Genomic DNA, 19,502 nt, shown 5'->3' with positions numbered 1-19,502 from the left:
TACATTCACAATGCATAAGCATATTACAACAATTTACCATTAACTAAGAATAATAATAGTCAACATTATGGGGCAGGTTTTAGATTAATCCAGGACTACTTTTTATCAGTTTATTAACATGCATTTTTAATCTGGGACTATTTTAAGACTGGTCCAGGAAATCTAAATCTGAATCTAAAATCTGATGACGTATGCAGCCTAGAAATGCGACCTCCGGAGGCTGCAGCCTTTAGATTGAGAAACAGCCAATGACAGATCTTTGTGTAGTAATGTCGCCCTCTTGTGCTGCAGACCAACAAAACTATAAGATCAGAGTACAACTTCTCATACTACTACACCATAATACACAGTTAACATTGAAATATACAAGAAAATATTTAAATATAAAGAAAAAACATGCACATGCATGATAAACTCAAGATAATGATAAACATTTTAAACTGACCTTATGAAAATTAACCATGTTTTTTTGGTAAAAGTTGTCAAAAGATTAATCACAATTAATTGTATACAAAATTAAAGTTTGTTTTTGCATAATATATGCATGTGCACTGTGTGTAATTATTTTGTATATTTATGTAAGGAATAATTGATGACGGGACGTTCAATTATTTAAAAATAATGCACACCCAAGGTGGTAATGCAGCACGGCGGAGTGAATTATTTCTTTTATACAAAGGTTACCAAAAACAGTGCTCTGGTGTCTATTTTTAAGACATTTGACAGGTCAGGTGTGCAGTTTACAGAAAAATAATTATCACCCATGGAAAATTTCTCCACCAATCAGAACAAAGCATTCAACAGACCCGTGGTATAAATATAAATACACACACATGCATGTATGTATTTAGGAAACATTTACGCACGCACACACACACACACACACACACACACACACACACACACATATATTTTATTATATACAAATTTAAAAAATATATATATATATATATATATGCATTTTTCTGAATGTATAAATGTAAGTGTATATTTACAAAAACACATAATACTTACACCCACAAATATGTTATGCAAACACAAACTTATTTTGTATGCGATTAACCACCATTAATCTTTTGACAACCTTACACAGTAAAAAAATCTTTGCTGCCTTAAACATTTTTTGTTGAATGAGCTCAGATATACAAGTCATTACTTACTATTATTTTTCTTACTTATAATAATACTTCCAACAAAAGCCAACTTCTTTTTTTTAAGTTGTAGCAACTCATCTTTTGTCAAGATAAATAATAGTAAGTAGACATGACTTGTAAATCTGAGTTGATTCAACAAAAAAAAAGTGTAAGGCAGCAAAGATTTTTACCATGTTTGTTTGTGGTAAAAGTGGTAAAAGGGAGTGATAGGCTGTGTTCCTCCTGTCACATGGCTTTAACATCAACACCCAGAAAAACTACAAAACTTTCAACAATAAGACCAAATTAAAGTGCTGACATTATAGATTTGTTGCATATCAGGTGTGGCACATTGCATTGTGTGATATAGTTTGTCACGCTTTATTTAACCTTGTATATTGTGCTGTGTTGGAAAATGTACAGACTATATACTGCAGTTTGATATTGTAAACATAGACTGACCGTCAAAATGACTCAACAAAAACAACAAAAAGAAACGACTTGAAAAGAAATGTGCTCATGATCTGTTTGGCTTAGAGATAAACGTAAATAAAGTAAAAAAAATATATATTAAAAAACTATTACTGTATAGCTAATTTAGGATCTTTGATATATTAAAAACAATGAGACGAGTAAATCAACAGCTCTAAACTTTGACCTCTCATGATAATAAAGAAAACGATGAGGACTGTAAGTATGGTCAGTAAGGATATCTGATAGATCTCTTGATATTATCCATAGACTGCATTTAAGATCTTTAAGTGTTTCGTTTTACGTAAGGCTGCGTGGTGTGAAAAAAGCAGACAGTTTTAAAGGGGAATTTTTCACCCCTCCTCCTCCTCAATGTAACTCCAGCAAACACTGGGATTTTATTTCCTTTCTATTGTCAAACCAGCTAAACAAGTTCATAACACAGTGACCTGAGGGAAGCAAAAGGGAGGAGGTGACAGCAACGCGATCTTCCGAGAAAAATACTACACAAAAAAAAGAAAGAGAGAGAGATTTTCTTTCTGTGGTTAACACGTACATCTGAAAGTATGCTGAACTAAAACTGTGCTTTAAAAAAGGACGACACTCCCATTACATCACAGATATAATGTTAGACCGTGAAGTTATTAATACAGCAGTTAATAAAATAACAGCAAATAAGGGGGAATATTCCCTTTTTATTTCAATAAAAAATATAAGAAAACAAATCTTTACAAAGCATTTCAAAACAAACAAAATGTCCACTGTACAAACGTGGTTGTTTTGTCTGACAACAAACAGTCCTAAAAAAGCAAGGGAGGTATAAAGATTGTTCTGATCTGAGTAAAGGACGGGTTATAACAGGACCGCATTCAGATGAATAACAGCGCCGTCATGAATACACATCTGTACACCACAGCATCATTTTTTCAAAGGTAAAATGAAAGCAAACACTTAAAAATACGCTTTGATGATTTAGCGAGGAAACTTGTTCAGTACGTAACTATCCGGACGGCTGCTGGTCAAAGTCGACGTGTTTTTTCAGCAGCTTTCATTGTTAAACATCATTAAGTCTAAGTACAGTATATGTGAGAGCACTCGACAGTCTTCACACAGTGTCCATCGAATCATAAAGAGCGTTGAGTGAAATCTGAGAGGAACACATGTAGACAGATGAACACTCAATAGGCAGTAATAACTGAGAGTAATATGGTTTACTAGCGCAACAGCGGCGCTCCTGATGAATCCGTAGCTGCACTCGAGTAGTAATCTGTCAAAGAAAACAACAGTTCATAAATAAACACCTTAAACTTGCTTGTAAAGTGCAACAAATCTTGTGAAAATCCAGCCTGATCTCACAGGAATGCGTAGGATTTTACAAGTTGGCCAATTTGTACAAAGCAAATTGCATAAAAACCTACGATTATTTGAAAAAGCAATGATGAAACCCCATTCCTAACCCCCACATGTCACGAAAGCCAATCGTACAAAATGGGGTCGTACGAATGAATATGTAGAAATTGTCCTGAGATTGCGTTGGAAAATCTCAGCTCAGTAATTTTCCTACAGACATCCCTGATCAATCTAGTCAGACATCTCAACTCAGTAATTTTCCTACAGACGTCCCTAATCAATCTAGTCAGACTTCTCATATTTTTACAGGTCTGAAACAAGTTACGTAATGATGAGATGGAGGTGACATGATACAGCAGAATACTGGATATACAGCTCGGAGGCGATCTGTGGCTCCTCAATAACATTTGTAAGGTAAGAAGAGAAGATTCAGTGTTTGCCTTCACGGGCTACAGTTTACGTTTAGGGGATGGGCAGGAGAGGACTTTATGTGGGTAGAAAACATTTAGAAATGGAGCCGATGGTGTAGTTGGCAGTGCCCCGACATAGGGTGCAGCACTTTCGGCGACCCGAGTTCGAACCCCGGCTCGAGGTCCTTTGCCGATCCCGTACCCCTCTCTCCACCCTATACTTTCCTGTCCTCTCCTATCATACTACTTATCTAACAAAGGCAAAAACAGCCCAAAAACATAACTTAAAAAAAAAAGAAGTGAAATGGAATCGATACAACCCCATCCTCAGGGTGCAATCCCACCCCTTTAGTACCCCAAGATAGGGTTAAAGGATTACTCCACTTCATAAAAACATTTGATCATTTACTAGACCTCATGTAATCCAAGATGTTTATGTCTTTCTTTGTTCAGTTCAGAAGAAAACATTCCAGGATTTTTCTCCATATAGTGGACTTTATTGGACCTCAAAAGTTTACAGTTTCAATGCAGCTTCAAAAGACGATCCCAACCAAGACATAAGCATTAACCATCCTCATTTTCACTTTTAAACAACTTTTCATCTTGCACTAGCCATGTGATGCGCCAAGCGTGACCTTAAGTATTACATTATTATGTCGAAGGTCACGCCCATTAGATGTTGTTGTATGTGGAATGATACTAACGTACTTTCCGGACTATAAGCCGCACCGGACTATAAGCCGCATCATTCAAAAATGTGTCATTAAGACGAAATAACATATACAAGTCACAGTGGACTATACGTCACGTTTATTTTGAAAATTATTTCAGAAAATCCAAATCATAGAACAGACATTTAATCTGGACAATCTAAACAATAGCAGACAGAGCAGCAGGCTGAATAGATATCTGTACGTTAAAGTAATATAATCAGTTATTTAAACGATAAACCATAGCATACAGAACTTACCTAGAAGGTTGAATAGTCTAAATTAACCGAACAAGCCAACTAGCGTGAAGTCTGAATACTCGTCATTCCACATCACTGAATCCATTGAATTACATAAATATATGAGCAGCATATGGCGGACTCTCGCGGCTGTAGACGGTAATGATGTCTTTTGCCTCAAATGTCATAATTAATTCATACTGACTTACAAGGCGCACCTGACTATAAGACGCAGCACATACGGTAATGAATGTCTTTGTGTCAGTTTATTGTTTAAAATGGTCCACAAGTTTGCGTTTTACGTGATCTTTTGACGAGATTACGTAAAACGTTGCACTAGCGCATCACACAACTAGTGTAAGACTCTCGTTATTGTTTGAAAGGTTTTTTTATGTGAAAAAGACAAAGGTTTGGCTAGATAAGACCCTTATGTCTCGGCTGGGATCGTCTTTGAAGCTGCATTGAAACTGTAAACTGTTGAGGTCCACTTTATGAAGAAAAATCCTAGAATGCTCTCCTCAAAAAACTTAATTTCTTCTCGACTGAACAAAGACAGACATAAACATCTTGGATGACATGGGGGGTGAGTAAATTATCAGGATATTTATGAAAGTGGAATAATCCTTAAACACGACAACAAAAGTAAAAACAAGGAGAACCAAGAAGATGGATGCTCACGTTTCCCGCTGTGAGCTCTCATATTCCGGGCGAGCTCATCTGTCTGCGTCCGCTCCGACACTAGCACCTCGGGATCCCCTTCCAGACAAATTAAATATCATCAAATGACGTTCAAATGAAATTCACTCAAGCACTGCTGACTTCAGATAAAAGAATGAAAATTCTGTCATTATTCACTCAGCCGCATGTCTTTCCAAACCCATATGACTTTTTCTTCTATGTAACACAAAAGGAGCTATTTATAGCAGAATAAAGTCAAAGCTCTTCCTTTCCATACAATGAAAGCCAACGGTGACCACGCCTGTCAAGCAGGAATTAAAGCCAATAACCATTCCTCACACAAAGCTTTAAAAGGACTTTATGTGGAACCTTGTTACGCTGCTTTTGGTCCCGGCTGGAGCCTGACAGACGCTGGTAACCACCTGCTTTACTGTATGGAAGAAACATATATTCTCCTTCAACGTTAAACAGGAAAAAGTCATATGGTTTAGAAACCAGTCAGACAGAACCTCGATGTCTGGATGAACCCTCGAATCAGATACCCATGTCTTACCATCGCTAAAGGTGAAGGTCGTGGTCTCAATCCCGCTGTCAGGCAGCGTTCCGTCCCTCCTCCCGTTCACGTGCTGCATCGTGTCTTGTGGTTTATAGTCTTTGCTTTTGTAACCTTTGCAGGATTTATTGCGGGTGCTGATGCGTATGACGCCGTGCACCAGCCGGCACTCCGCCTCCTGTTCCTCCAGATTATAATCCTGCGCGATGCTGTTAATCAGATCGCTAATCTCGTTGGTTTTACGAGAGAAGGACAAGTCCGACGTGCATTTGGCCAGCTGCTCGATCTGGTGCAGCTTATAAAGTTCCAGAAGCTTTTTAGTGATGAGCGAGTCGATATCCGTTCCGCCGTCATCCAGATCGTCAAGATCCAGATCCTCCCTCGAGTAGATACTGGTATTGCTGATCGGCCGCTGGCCGTCTCCCTTGGCTACCGTCCTGGCCCGACGCGGAAGCGCCTCCTGGTTCAAGGGGTAATCCACCTTCTTACCAGCAAAGTAGACGTCCCCGTACCTGAAGCTGCCGGAGCTGGGTAACTGCCTCGGCTTGCTGACCTCCACGCCGCACGTGGGGTTGGATACGGCAAAGCCGTTGGGCTTCCGCGGCTCGGGCTCTGCTTTCGGAGCGCTATCCGTGGAGCTCTCGTTGGGCGGCAGGCAAGGTTTGCTAGACCCATAGAGGCCGCAGGTCAGGATGCAGCAGAGAAGAGCTTTGCAACCGCTCCAGCCCAGTGACGCGCACGAGCCACAGGCCTGAGCGACCTGAGGGGAGTCCGCCGAGCCGGGAACGAAGCCCAGGCTCTCCGAGCCTCGTCCGTTGCTGTAGTAAGGATGGGTCTTCCGGGGAATCTGGGCGTCCGTGCCGCGGGGCTGCTCGATGTACGGCTCTTTATAGGTCTCCTGACTAGTGCTGCTGTCTTTGGAGTAAGTGCGGCCCTGCCTGTAGCCATCAGCTCTAGAACGGCCCGAGCTGTGAGGACGGCTCTTGTGATGTGTTCCTGTGCTGTGGCCAGGCATAACTCAACACATTCAGGACCTGCAGGAACACAGATAGATATATAGTGCATGAAAGATCACTGCTTAATAGACAAACAAAGTATTGATGGTGTGTGGGTTAATGCACATTGTTTCAATTTTTTCAATTTTCTAACTATAGTAATCACTTTTATTTGTGAGAAGCGCTTGCTTTCTTTTTATTTAAACACCCTGCCAGCTTCTAAGGCTATATTCATGGCGAGAATAAAGTCTTATTATATAAAGTAAGACTAGAAAAGATCATCTAAAGATTTCATCTAAAAATTTTAGAACTTTGTTTGGATTAACTTGATTAAAAACGTTTTAATAATCCAATCTAGTAGAATATGTTAAATGGATAATGAATTCTGACAAGATGGGCATTTTGGAGGATTTTCTCCTGAGAGTAAAAATGATTGATTTTTAAGTGTCCAATATCTTGTATAGTTGACTTGATCCCAACGATTCTCAAAACAGAAATGATCAGGATTTATTTCATGCAACTTATTATTAAGACATTGATTGCATTCTGAAAATGTCATGGGTTTGAGCCCAGGGAACACATATTGAAATACACCATGGATAAAAGTGCCTATTAAACATGTAAATGAAGATTGAAAACATTATGGATGAAGTGAACTAAAGAGAAAGTAGGGCTGTGTAATTAATTGTTTTTGATTTTTGATTCAATCATTTACAAAAACAAGATAATTGAGGGAAAACATTTATTGAGCGAATAAAGTGCTGCTGATGTGTTTGTTAGGCACCACTGCTTTGACACCTAATAAAAAGGCTTAATAAATGCATGTTTTCAAATCCACAGAGTAAATAATCGTAAATTATGATTTCTCCCATAATCGAGCAGCCAGTTGATGTCATTTCCTATTTTACGTTTATTGCACAATAACTCCCTCAAAGAAGACACAAATTCAACTCAAAGATGTTTTAAGAACGAATCCACCACGTCAAACTGCTGCACACTGAGCTTCTTTCTACTGTCGCTCCCAAAAGCATTTCAAACATGTGATGTGAACCACCATCAGATCTCAATCTAGATCCTCTGTTGATGTTAAATATAAACATGTTATTTAACAGCAAACAGCAAAATAAAACACAATTCATGCAGCATTGCTCTGTCACACATGTTCATGTAGGTAAGAAGGTTTTCTTTGGTGGGCAAGAATTACTTGATCATCAAGTTTGTGTTTACATGTATTGTAAATACTCGAAATACCTCCAGACTAATGTGGATGGGGAGGAAATACAAAGAACAAATGGATTAAAATGAACCACAATTAGTTAGTTAAATGTTCTTATCAACATACAGAGAGGTTTAATGTCCAACAGGCCTGACACAAACACTTCATCTGAGAATACAAACTAAACTTCAATGACATTCTACAAAACGTCCGTTTCTTTCATCTTTACTGAAAATATTTTATTATTGGCTACTATTTAGCTTTAATTCTCGTTAACAGAGACTTATTTCTGTGCATTGCGACTTTAATGAGTCGACTTCACATCATTATTTAGGGTTGCAAACCTTTGAAAACCAGGACACGAGACTAAAAGAGCCCATCATTATGGATGAAGTGAATGCGTTGTGGTGCGTCGCGTCGCGTTGTGTTTGTCTTTATATATCAGATTCAGATCAGACACTTACCGCATATGAATCTCTGTTGTTTTGAGCGCGACTTCTGATCGTTGAGGATCGCGGAAGTATCGCGCCCGGGAACGGTTCCTTTACCGCGGTATTATACTCACTTCATCGATCTATGCTTCGATTCATCGAAAAACAAACACACACGTACACGCGTATAAATCTATTCGCTTCACATCGGACTCATACTGAAGCTTTACTCGCTAAGAATCGTGCCGTGTTTTACCTGTGGCTACAGGTAAACCACACCCACTCTCAGGTAAGTTGTGACGTCACGCGGATGTGACGCTAAATCCTTTCAATTTAGATTGATTTCTATCGAGCTTTTTGCATTGTTGCAAAGTAGTTTTAAAGAAAATAAATGAGAGACATAAACAGCAAGGAAATTAATATAAATAGATATTATTGCAAAGTTTCCGTCATATAGTGTTAATTAACTATAAATAGTATTTAAGTAGGCTATTTCAACACTATAGTCTGAAATTGTTTCTTTTATTAAAGTGGTATTGTCTGGATTCACTGTAAGTGTGTGTATTCGAGGTTTATTAGTTTAAAAATGAATCTATAATACTAAATGATATTATAATTGTCATTCTCATGCACAAAACTTGCTTTTATCTTCTTTACACATTTCATTTTTAACTGGATCTCTTGAGCTAATATCAATTATTCGCATACACTTCAGCAACATACAACAGTTATCAGTATGTTTACAATGCATCATATATAGTAGTTCATGATTCACTGTCATCTTCAGGGTGATGAAGGGTCCGCCGATGTCCTCATTAATGTGTCATTGTGTCCAGCGAAGAGGAGTGAAATCAAAATGATTTTGACTATACAGTCTATTCAAATATATGAAATGTATATAAAATTAGCACCTGAGATGGGAAACTCCTGAAGTTAGGGTTAGGTAAATAAAATATAACGTGAAAAGTTTAAATACACTTATAAACAGTATATCACGTGTTCTATAGGAAATGTATGCTTGTGGTCAATAAATGATGTTTGCGAATACAGTCAGTGACAGAAGATTTTCATTTACACATTTTGAATTCAATAAATCACCAAAACAACTTCTGAAGGATTCAGTTGCATATAGCCTAGCTGATCATAAATAGCAAATTTGTTGTAGAAATTTCCATGGGATTTTATTATTTACCAGGCTTAGAAATCACTGGAAACTTTATTTTACATTTTATTACAAAAAATATTCTACACTAATTCACTACATTTTAATGTAATGCTACACAGTTGTGCATGCACACAAAGACCGCACACACACCAGCTGTGTTTCTTCAAATATATTCCAATATACTGCGTTGCCAAAAGCAAAGACACAGATTAATATGGGATGTCTGGTCTTGATCAATTGCAGTCATTATCTGTGAGCTTCAGCAAGTTCGCAGGAAACATTACAATCCAAACCCTTCACTGTGCCCTATTTTCCCCCTGAATGCCCTCTTCATCTTCCTCCTCTTCCTGAACTAGCAGTGAGATGGGCCATAACCAGATATTGAGGACACATCTGTAGCAGCGTGTGTGTGTTTGTGTGTGTGTGTTTGTGTTGGGCCATATGGAGAGGAGCACTTTAATCCTGTGTATATCTCATACACATGCACCAGTCATTTATGGCCGTCTGATACATCACAGAACATTAGGCAACAACCTGCTGTTTGATCAGAGGATAGATGTTGTCATTGAATTGCACAGACTGCAATGTTGTCTCATGTTGTGCTTAACATAAGTAGGCCTTGAGATTATTGGTCAGGCTTATATTTGTTCATTTTGAGTTTATCAACTGTCCCACTGTCTTACAGCAGCAATGTTTGTGGTTAATGCAAAATGTTTATTGTAAGGGGATTATAATGTTATAAAGACACATCAGATGGAATCTGTGCAACACGGACATCAGATGGGATGCGTCCCAAACGTGCATCCGTATGAGCTCGATTTTGCGAGAGGTGTCGCAGACGTGGATCTGAGTCAATTTCGTAACGGTACTGGTAACCCTCCAGCACATCTAGACAGGCCTCGTGTATGTCCGTGATCCATTTTTTGATACCCTTTCGGTTGAGGTAGACAACAAAAAGGAAGACCATGCCTACAAATCCCAGCACAAGTCCGAGGAACACGTAGGACGTTTGTAGGGTCAAGTGGGTGATCTCCTCGCCGGGTGTAACGTAACAGCCGAGGGCACGCGTGCTAAGAGCCCGCAAAGAGACGTGACGCAGCTCTGCGGGGAACGCGCAAGACAGCTTATCCACATCACCCACCTTGACCTTTGAACTGTTCAGCCAGTTCACAAACTCCTCGGTTTCACACGTGCACGAGTAGGGATTCTGACCCAACAGCAGGCGAACCCGAGCGAGTCGCTCCAACTCACGGAGACCCTCGCTGGTAAACGTTCGAATGGCATTTCTGCTCAGGTCCAGCTCCAACAGCTGTTCAACACCAGAGAAAGTGCTGTTGTACACGGCCACCAGCGAGTTGTCGCTCAGATGGAGGTGTCGCAGGTTAGGGAGAGGGGAGAACATTCCCGGAGGCAGAAGGATGAGATGATTGCCCGACAGGTCGAGGCGCTGTAGGTTGGTGAGTTCACCCCAGCGTAGGGCAGTAATGAGATCTGTCAGTGACGTGTAGTTGTAGAGACAAGACCTGAAGCTGAGCTCCTGCAGAGGACTACCAGGCACTGAGAACGCTTCAGGATGGATCAGAACCAGACGGTTATTGTTCAGGATCAGAGAGTGCAGCGTGTGAAGAGAAGAGAAAGCGCGCGACCCAACTTCCATTATTCTGAATATAGAAGAAGAGTAATGTACAAGTCAACAAGGATTTATGATTCATTACAATGACAGAAATGAGAGATAGATAGACAGACAGAGAGATGGAGAGATAGATAGACAGACAGACGGATAGACAGATATACAGATACATAGACAGACAGACAGACAGACGGATAGACAGATGGATAAACAGATGGATAAACTGATAGATAGATAGATAGATAGATAGATAGATAGATAGATAGATAGATAGATAGATAGATAGATAGATAGATAGATAGATAAATGGATAGAGAGCCAGACACATGGAAAGGTAGATATATAGATAGATGGATGGATGGATAGGTAGACAGACAGATATTATAAATGATACTGTAACTAGTAAGACACAGCAGGTCACGTGTTTTCTTACCCATTGTTACTGAGGTTCAGGTTGGTGACGTTCTGTAACGCGTTAAACGCGTCCTGCTCGAGTCGTTGAATGGCGTTTCCGGTGATGCTCAGGCGCTTCGCGTCGCGCGGTATCGCGGCAGGTATCCGACGGAGTCCAGCAGACGCGCAGCTCATCGTGCGTTGCGTCTCCAAACACTCGCAGCGCGGCGGGCAGTACGCGACGCACGCGGAGGCGCACAGCATCGCGCAGATAAGCGTCAGCGGTATAGGCGACATTCTTCAAACAAGTACACTTATAATCCTGCACATCTGATGAACGATGAGATGTCACCTTAACAGGCTGCTGTCTTTAGTGCAAGTGTGCATACTGAAGCAAACATCCTCTGACACGCGTGTAGTGCGCTTCTGTCTCGTGCACTCGGTGTGCATTATTATATAGTGAACAGGTGCGAATGTATAAGAGAAGGTGGGCGGGGCTTCATATTCTTCACATTACATTCATCAGTTTAGAGAAGTGGGCTAAACATTTATGGCCACGTGTAATACTACATACTTAAATATCATTTTATAATAGTGCATTTATATATCAAGACAGAATTAATTTAAGAAAAATAAAAGAAACACGATAGTGCATCTTTTTCATGTGAAACCTACTTTGTTATTTGACATTCAGGCATTTATAAGTGTCACTGTATAATAATGAGATCATACATTATAGATATAGATATATATTTCTATTTGGTCATATCATATAAATGAATATGAACACATTTAAATGAACCAGATGTACATACAGACTGTAAAAATAGCAAATCAGTTTGTGTCTTTGAGCATTTGACAAATATGTTTCTCAACAATGTGATACACAGTTTAGTTACTGTAACTGTTGGTTATTAGTTAAGATCTTCATTCGCTATATTTCACCGATTATAAAGTCTCAGTTTTGAGGAGATATCCAGAATGCGTATGATATGACTACATTACAAATGCAAAACTTCTGTACATCAAAAGCTTATCTAACCAGTGATGGTAAAATCCCTGTAATTCATTTATATACCATGGTACTGATAGTCTTCATGTGTTGATGTCAAGAGATGCAAATAAGTCTCTGCTGAATCTGCCGACAGAAGCCGTCTGTATGCGCTATAAATGTAGTACAGCCATACAGACGCATCAATAAAAGTTCAGCTTCAGCAACAGACTGGATTGGTTTTATTAGCCGTGGCTTTCTCTGATCCTGAGATGTTTGTATGGCCGTCCAATGGTTTTGTCCACGTCTGATGCTCCAGTCAGCTGGTCTGAATCATCGCAAGTTGAGAGCGAGAGCGATTGTGATTATGACCCCACAGATCATCAGGAATGGCAGCCAGGTCTTCAGAAACCCTAAAAAGCTGTCAGCAAAGAGAAAAAACATTCAAATGGGCCGTCTCAACAAAACAAAGATTAAACCATTTCTCTTCTTTAATACACACAAAAATAAACATTCTGTCACCGCTGACTAAACACAAAACAGTGATGTACTCAACATTTAGAAAGCATTTTTGTCTTTTTTAAAACTGAGCCCTTTTCTTTCATTAAATCAGACAGTGTGTTGTGTGAAAGAAAGAAAACGATGACAAATGAATTCTCCTTTTTTAAGAGAATTTAAATGCAAAAAGTTTAATAATCTTATGCTGCGTTTACACCAACTGCGTTTCAGGCGTCAAAATTGCGTCTACCGCGTTTAGTTTGCCGCTTGAACAGTTTGAATGCATTTGCGCGTGCAGAGCGAAGTAGACGCACAGAAAAAGCAAGCATTTGACACGCGTCAGAGGCAAAATCCGCTTCTTGTGGGAGAGGCAAGTGCTATGCGATTGTCTGTTTGCAGGATGGCTGAATGTTGATTATGCATTTTTGAGAGATTTACCAGTTTGTATTTAGTCACTTCACTATAGGGGGAAATAAACGGCGTGGGGCGATAAATGTCACGTGACTCAAAAGTAAAAATGTGTATTAACAACTTTTCAGGTTGCCCAATGTCCTCACTGACACTCTTCCAAGCGAGGTCCTTTATATTCCTGTCTCTGTAGAAATAAGAACTTGTGTCGTATAGAGGGGTTGCAAGTTTACAAACATTGCAGGGTGCGCGCGCAACCAAGGGGCAGAAAGACCGATTGGTGAGCTGATCTGCTACTGCAACAACCTTAATTATTGAAGCGTTCTTTAATGTTTGTACATAAATAAGACTTGATTTTAGTTGTATCTGTTTTTCTGTCTTTATTTTTGCAGTGTTACTGTGATACATGTATGAATTATAATTTTATAATTATAATGCTAGTAACGTAATAGTCGCATCTACTGGTATGTTAACATCAGGCACCCAGCACTGACTCTGTTGGTACTATTTTCCACGCAAAAATTCCTTGGCATTTTGACTTACAGACACCGCTACTAGCATACAACACAATGCACGTCTCTTCTTTCTGCCCCTCGGTTGCGCGCGCAACCAGTTAGTGACGTCGCCGTGCAACCCGTCTATTGCTCCTGGTGACTGCTCACGGACAATATCAAGCGTTCCTCCATGTGGCTGCCGCCACAGCAGCAAGCAGGCTCCTGACTGGTTAACGCGCCGCAAAAATCCGCCAAAGTTAAAATTTTTCAACTCGGGCATCAGCCGCAAATTCGCGTAAACGCAAAATGTACAAAAAGCACATACCGTGCCATACGCTCAAATCACGTGAACTAGATGCGCAAATGAGGCGGAATTGCATCTGCATGTGTGTATTTAGTGTAGTGCCTCCTAGGGCTGTCACGATTATGAAATCTGGCCGACAGTTAATTGCCTAATTTCATGTTGTTTACATAGCAGTGAATATTAATACACATATTTAAAAGTAAGTATTTAATGATAAAAGTTTTTACTGCTTATCAAAGTTTTGCAGCATTTCTTTAAATGCTGTTTTTCCACTGTATTAAATGACTTTGCAATGTATCACATTACACTTTCAGTTAAGGTATGCCATCTTATACGGTCTTATTTATTTTGGCACTACAGCTCCCCCTTGTGTTTTTTTAGAGAGATGTGCAATCATTGCGGTGATCTAAAAATCGTCGCGATGAGGTCAAACAATTGCAGTAAGACAATTATTTAATCAATGTGACAGCCCTAGTGCCTCCTCATGTAAGCAAACTAACAAGTCTCATGTAATTCATTTACATTAGGGATGTAACGATTCAATCGCGTGTCCCATTAAAAATGCCTGTGTGAAATCGATTCAGAATCACAAGGCTGCGATTCTTTGTTTCATGCACAGCTTGTGCATACGGCTCTGTGATCAGTAGGAAGTCCTTATCAATCTAAAATCACTATGAGTCTGAGTCATTTATAACGTGAAATTAAAAAAGCAACACTTCTTAAATAAAAATCATTCAAAATATTCTTTATTATCATGAAAATACTTGAAGCAATTTCAAGAACAGCGTATAAACATTCCTGTAGACATTTCCTGGAATAGCATTGGTAATACTACTTCTTCTGTGGCACAAAGGGAGTTTTGGCGTTCGGATGTGCCGGGATTTCACCGTAACTCATTCAAATTCGTTCATTGAGAAAACGCGCATTTGCACGATTAATCGTTACACCCCTAATTTACATCAGATGCAATTTAAATTTAATTAAAAGACACTCGTTGGACACTGACATACTAAGGGTCAGATTTACTAAACAGCACACATTAATGTAAGCGCACAATTTAGAAAAGCAGTGATTGGAGTGGAAATGATTTACTGGCATGGGTGCGTTAAAGAACACAGACGCAAAATCTCATTTCTATAATGACCAGCACAAAAAAGACATGCTTTTTGGTTGATAAATAATGACACAAATATCGGTGAATTAATGAGCGCAAACCTTAGTAAATCATGTTGAGTGATTCATTTAAATTCTCTTATAAATTTTGAATTTTACAAATGCATATGCAATAATGTCAAAACGTCGCAAAAACAACAATTTTTTACTGCATGTCTTTTGTAAATCCTGACAGTATATTTTTTAACAGCAATAGAGGTGTTTGCACTTGCGCAAGCTGTCTGACTCTATACTGTTTCAAATCAAAAGGGAGAGTACTTCAATGGAACACTACTGTACTGTACTGTATGTGATGTTTAAGGAGACAGACTCACCTGACATGTTTACTGTGAATGAAGGACAGTAAACAGAGATTGACCATGTTCCATGAAGAGCTGTTATTATAACGCATGAGGTTCAGAGCCATGGCTACATGAGAGTGACAGTTATCACAACACAAATTGTGCTGAAAATAAAGTAAAGAGAGATTTATTAACAATACTGATCATCTTCTTCTTAAATATGCCTAAATTATGATAAGTAATTATGATAATGATGACTATATATATATTCATTATGTAGATGTTCCTGTTTTGGGCATCACATTGTCCACATGTCACATTTCACTTCAAATTTTATAGCATACATGTAGTACAATAATAAATGTAGTACCATGGTGTATCTAAATAATATATCCTGTAGAGCATTGTGTTGGCAGTGCAAAGGTCATGGGTTTGAAACATGCATACAGTATAAATGGATAAAATACATTAATGTAAGATCATAATGTTTTACTTAACAGTAACAAGATATTAGGATTATTTGCAAATGAAGCCTGCTTAATAATTTTGCATATTATAATGCATGTAATGTCACACGTCACATACAGTATGTCATCCATGTAAGTGTTTGATAAAAGGAGAGAGAGAGAAAAAGTGAATCTCACCATTCTGGATTTGTATTCTTCAGATGCTTCATGCACAGCTACATCCCAGCCATTAATTCCACCGGTGTTAACTCGACTCTTATCCAGCCTCCAGTACCTGAAATAACATTACACATCAAACACTCATCCGTGTTCATGTGAAGGAAAACTCAACCTGTATTCTTTTATTTCTTTATTCACACCATTTCAGCATCTATAGCTGCAAGAACTGGTTAATCCATACACAAGTCAATCCACACCAGTTAATCTTAACCTGTATTACTCACTTTGTTGGTTTTCCAAAAGCCATGTTGTCCTCCTATAGAGAATATGAATCATTAGTGATGAAATACAGTTATGGTAAACAAACAGACAACACAGAATCTTCAAGAAACACTCACAGATACAAAGTAAGGCCCCGCAAAATCTCTGATGACCCCTGTGGAGGTACAGATGCCCATGTGCCCAATAAACGGCAGAAACCACCTGCAGTCACAAAACACCGCATCAATCTCTTCATGTCTCAAGCAATCTACATAACTTTATAGCATATCACATCACACGCGCACACGCGCACACACACACACACACACACACACACACACACACACACACACACACACATATATGTGTATATATATATATATGTGTATATATGTTTATAGGGTGAGGAGCTTACATAAATTCCCATAGGACAAAAAATATTTTTTAGAATACACAAAAAATGTCCAAAAAATATATTTGGTAAAATATATTTTGTAATGTGTTTACAAAAATACATTTTTCACCGATATATTTTTGGCAATTTTTTGTATATATTTTAAAAGTAAATACATTTCATAAAAATATATTTTAAAAATATATTAGCCCATATTTCAATCCAAGGAAATATATTCACGTTGCATTGGAAGAAAAACTGGTTTAAAAAGGTTAAAAATTAAATCTACGGTATTTTCAAACAAAAGATAAAGGTAACTTATATTTAGCACATATTTATACAAAGAATAAATGTTTTTTCATATAGGTTGTACAATTATACATGTATTTGTTTGCCCTTAAAATACATGTTGAAATATATGTTGACATATGAAGGGTAAAATTAAATATATTTCCAAATTCAAAAATATATTTAATTGAGCATAACATTCAACAAAATGTATTTAGCATATATTTAAAAAATATTTTTGGCCAGAGAAATGTAAATTTTTTGCCGTATGGGTTGGGACAGTTTTTGAAAGTAGCAAAGCATAAAGAAAATGAAACTTATACTTTTATCATAGTAATTCCTTTATATAACTCTATATACAGTAACAGGTTATATATTTTCACGTCAGTATAGATGTTTGTGTGTGTGTGAAGCTCTTCTTCTGTCATGCTCAGATCTGTTGATGTTTATGTGCAGGAAGCGCGTTTGCTTTCGTCATCAGTCGTAATGTTTTTGAAGTCGTTACTTACGTCAGCACCGGGATCGGTGTCCACACGATACAGTACGGATAACGGCTCATTTCTTTGTCGATTTTCTCGAAACCTCCGTGTAAATGTTTCATCGTGTCGATTTCACTGACATCCGCCATCACGCGCCGTCCGCGGTGACGTCACGCGACGCGAAGGGACGCAGGAACTGTGACGTCAAGAGGCAAAACCGTCGGGCGGGCGTCCCTTTTCTCCATTTTTTGTTTATTAATTTTTTTATTTATTATTAACCCTGGCTTGTTGATTGTGTAATAATTGTTTAGTTTTGTTTTATTGCCATGTCTCTCATTTTACTGTGGCAAATAATAAAAAAAACGCACGAATCATACGTGCGTTTTCATTCGTCCAGCGTCGATTTGCTCTGACAACACAATATAACATTATGAAAGCCATAATGTAGGCTATATCACTGCGGTTATTAATGAATTGCTTGTTCACCTAAGAACTGATTGTTACCATAGTTTAAACGGGACATTTCACAAGACTTTTGTAAGATGTCAAATAAATCTTCAGTGTCCCCAGAGTACATATGAGAAGTTTTAGCTCAAAATACCCCACAGATCATTTATTATAAGATGTTAAAATTGCCTCTTTTTAGGTGTGAGCAAAAATGTGCCGTTTTTGGGTGTGTCCTTTAAAATGCAAATGAGCTGATTTCTGCACTAAGGGCGCACTCACACTATCCAAACCAAACCGCGCTTGGGCGCGTTTGACCCCCAAAGCCTGGTTTGTTTGACTAGTGTGATCGCTCTGTTCCATGCCCGGGCGTGGATTGGTTAATCGCGCCGCGGCCGGGTTGCAGAGGTGGGCCGGAGAGCGGTTCACTTGGGCTCAGGCGCGGAAGGCTGTGGTGTGAGCGCGATTCAAAAGGTTAAGACGTCAGTTGCGCGACCACTCACCTTCATCTGCCTCCGTAAAAACCTTTTGATGCACGCAGCAGGGTAATGTGAATGTCCGAGCTGCACACGTGACAGATCAACTAAGCAATATGATGACATGTGAGAGGACTGTCTATACCAGGGATGGGCAACTTCGGTCCTGGAGGGCCGGTGTCCTACAGAGTTTAGCTCCAACTTGCCTCAACACACCTGCCTAAAAGTTTTAGTATGCCTAGTTAGACCTTAATTGGCTGCTTCAGGTGTGTTTAATTATGGTTGGAGCTAAACTCTGCAGGACACCGGCCCTCCAGGACCGAAGTTGCCCATCCCTGGTCTATACGGCGCACCAAACGACTCCGAATAAAAAACACAGACTTATCATTACGTTGGGATCCAGTGTTAAGAGAGCGCTTTACTTCCTGCTTTTTCAAAACAATTGCATCTTAATGACGAAAGCGTGCCCGCCTGCCGGACTCGGATCAATAAAAAGTACAGTGTGAGTGCGTGCACCTGGGGGAGTAGGGAGGGGTGACAATTGCGCTGGGGCATGGTTTGGTTTGGATAATGTGAGTGTGCCCTAAATGGCAGTGCTGTGGTTGGAAAGTGCAGATTAAGGGGCCAGTCACACCAAAAGCGTTTATGGCAGTTGCAGGCGCCTTTTTTTAATGATATTCTATGGGCAGGGCGCGTTTGCGCGCTGTTTATGCACGCCGAGCGCCTTGCGGTTTTTTGCCGCCTGCCGCGCACGCGTTTTTGAAGGAGCGCTGAGAGCGGAGAAGCGCCCGACGTCATTCGTGTCTTTCCATTGTCCAATCGAATGAGGGGAGAGGCGGGCCTTACGTTGTGGTGAGGGAAGTTTACAGTTGCTTTGAAGAACCGGACACCACTCGCTCACTCTCTCCTGTGTGTTTGTGCACCTCTCACCCTCAAACAAGGTCAGAGCAAGCGTCCTCTTTTTAAAGTTTCTGCTGATATGACAGTTAACAGCAAAAGAGCGCTCACGCT

General features: G+C 39.4%; 3 protein-coding genes across 4 annotated transcripts; all 3 read right to left on the bottom strand.

Moving 5' to 3' along the window:
* Nucleotides 1-2,279: 2,279 nt before the first annotated feature.
* On the bottom strand, nt 2,280-8,467 carry kdf1a (keratinocyte differentiation factor 1a). Of its 2 annotated transcripts, none has more exons than XM_065270564.1 (4): nt 8,220-8,467; nt 5,545-6,578; nt 4,992-5,069; nt 2,280-2,871 (listed from the first exon to the last, which is right to left on the bottom strand). In XM_065270564.1, exons 2-4 carry the CDS (start codon nt 6,557-6,559, stop codon nt 2,819-2,821), a joined length of 1,146 nt encoding a protein of 381 aa, XP_065126636.1. In that variant the 5' UTR covers nt 6,560-6,578; nt 8,220-8,467; the 3' UTR covers nt 2,280-2,818. The 2 variants fall into 2 exon arrangements, with proteins under 2 accessions (XP_065126636.1, XP_073667616.1); XM_073811515.1 differs by having other exon boundaries at nt 4,992-5,073; nt 5,546-6,578.
* A 295-nt stretch (nt 8,468-8,762) lies between these two features.
* tpbg1a (trophoblast glycoprotein 1a) lies at nt 8,763-11,784 on the bottom strand. The gene is made up of 2 exons (XM_065270562.1): nt 11,415-11,784; nt 8,763-11,012 (listed from the first exon to the last, which is right to left on the bottom strand). The coding sequence occupies exons 1-2, from the start codon at nt 11,669-11,671 to the stop codon at nt 10,088-10,090; spliced, it is 1,182 nt and encodes a 393-aa protein (XP_065126634.1). The 5' UTR covers nt 11,672-11,784; the 3' UTR covers nt 8,763-10,087.
* A 330-nt stretch (nt 11,785-12,114) lies between these two features.
* Nucleotides 12,115-17,758, bottom strand: tmem222a (transmembrane protein 222a). The gene is made up of 6 exons (XM_065270530.1): nt 17,602-17,758; nt 16,548-16,632; nt 16,434-16,465; nt 16,168-16,264; nt 15,557-15,687; nt 12,115-12,786 (listed from the first exon to the last, which is right to left on the bottom strand). The coding sequence occupies exons 1-6, from the start codon at nt 17,718-17,720 to the stop codon at nt 12,699-12,701; spliced, it is 552 nt and encodes a 183-aa protein (XP_065126602.1). The 5' UTR covers nt 17,721-17,758; the 3' UTR covers nt 12,115-12,698.
* Between the last annotated feature and the right edge of the window lie 1,744 nt (nt 17,759-19,502).

Source organism: Paramisgurnus dabryanus, chromosome 13 (genome assembly GCF_030506205.2).
Source record: "Paramisgurnus dabryanus chromosome 13, PD_genome_1.1, whole genome shotgun sequence".
Taxonomy (NCBI): domain Eukaryota; kingdom Metazoa; phylum Chordata; class Actinopteri; order Cypriniformes; family Cobitidae; genus Paramisgurnus; species Paramisgurnus dabryanus.
The sequence above is the reverse complement of the archived record's forward strand: the minus strand, read 5'-3'. Positions and strand labels throughout refer to the sequence as shown.

What these genes read in the sequence shown, in the direction of transcription:
- tpbg1a (XM_065270562.1), bottom strand. Translation starts at nt 11,671, where the DNA reads ATGTCGCCTATACCGCTGACGCTTATCTGCGCGATGCTGTGCGCCTCC. An exon ending in CTGAACCTCAGTAACAATGG is followed by an intron (nt 11,013 to 11,414) that starts GTAAGAAAACAC and finishes TTCTATATTCAG; the next exon opens with AATAATGGAAGTTGGGTCGC.
- kdf1a (XM_073811515.1), bottom strand. Translation starts at nt 6,559, where the DNA reads ATGCCTGGCCACAGCACAGGAACACATCACAAGAGCCGTCCTCACAGC. An exon ending in CGACCTTCACCTTTAGCGAT is followed by an intron (nt 5,074 to 5,545) that starts GGTAAGACATGG and finishes TTAATTTGTCTG; the next exon opens with GAAGGGGATCCCGAGGTGCT. An exon ending in GAGAGCTCACAGCGGGAAAC is followed by an intron (nt 2,872 to 4,991) that starts GTGAGCATCCAT and finishes TTTCTTTGACAG; the next exon opens with ATTACTACTCGAGTGCAGCT.
- tmem222a (XM_065270530.1), bottom strand. Translation starts at nt 17,720, where the DNA reads ATGGCGGATGTCAGTGAAATCGACACGATGAAACATTTACACGGAGGT. An exon ending in CGGGGCCTTACTTTGTATCT is followed by an intron (nt 16,466 to 16,547) that starts GTGAGTGTTTCT and finishes TATTCTCTATAG; the next exon opens with GAGGACAACATGGCTTTTGG. An exon ending in GCTTTTGGAAAACCAACAAA is followed by an intron (nt 16,265 to 16,433) that starts GTGAGTAATACA and finishes ATGTTATTTCAG; the next exon opens with GTACTGGAGGCTGGATAAGA.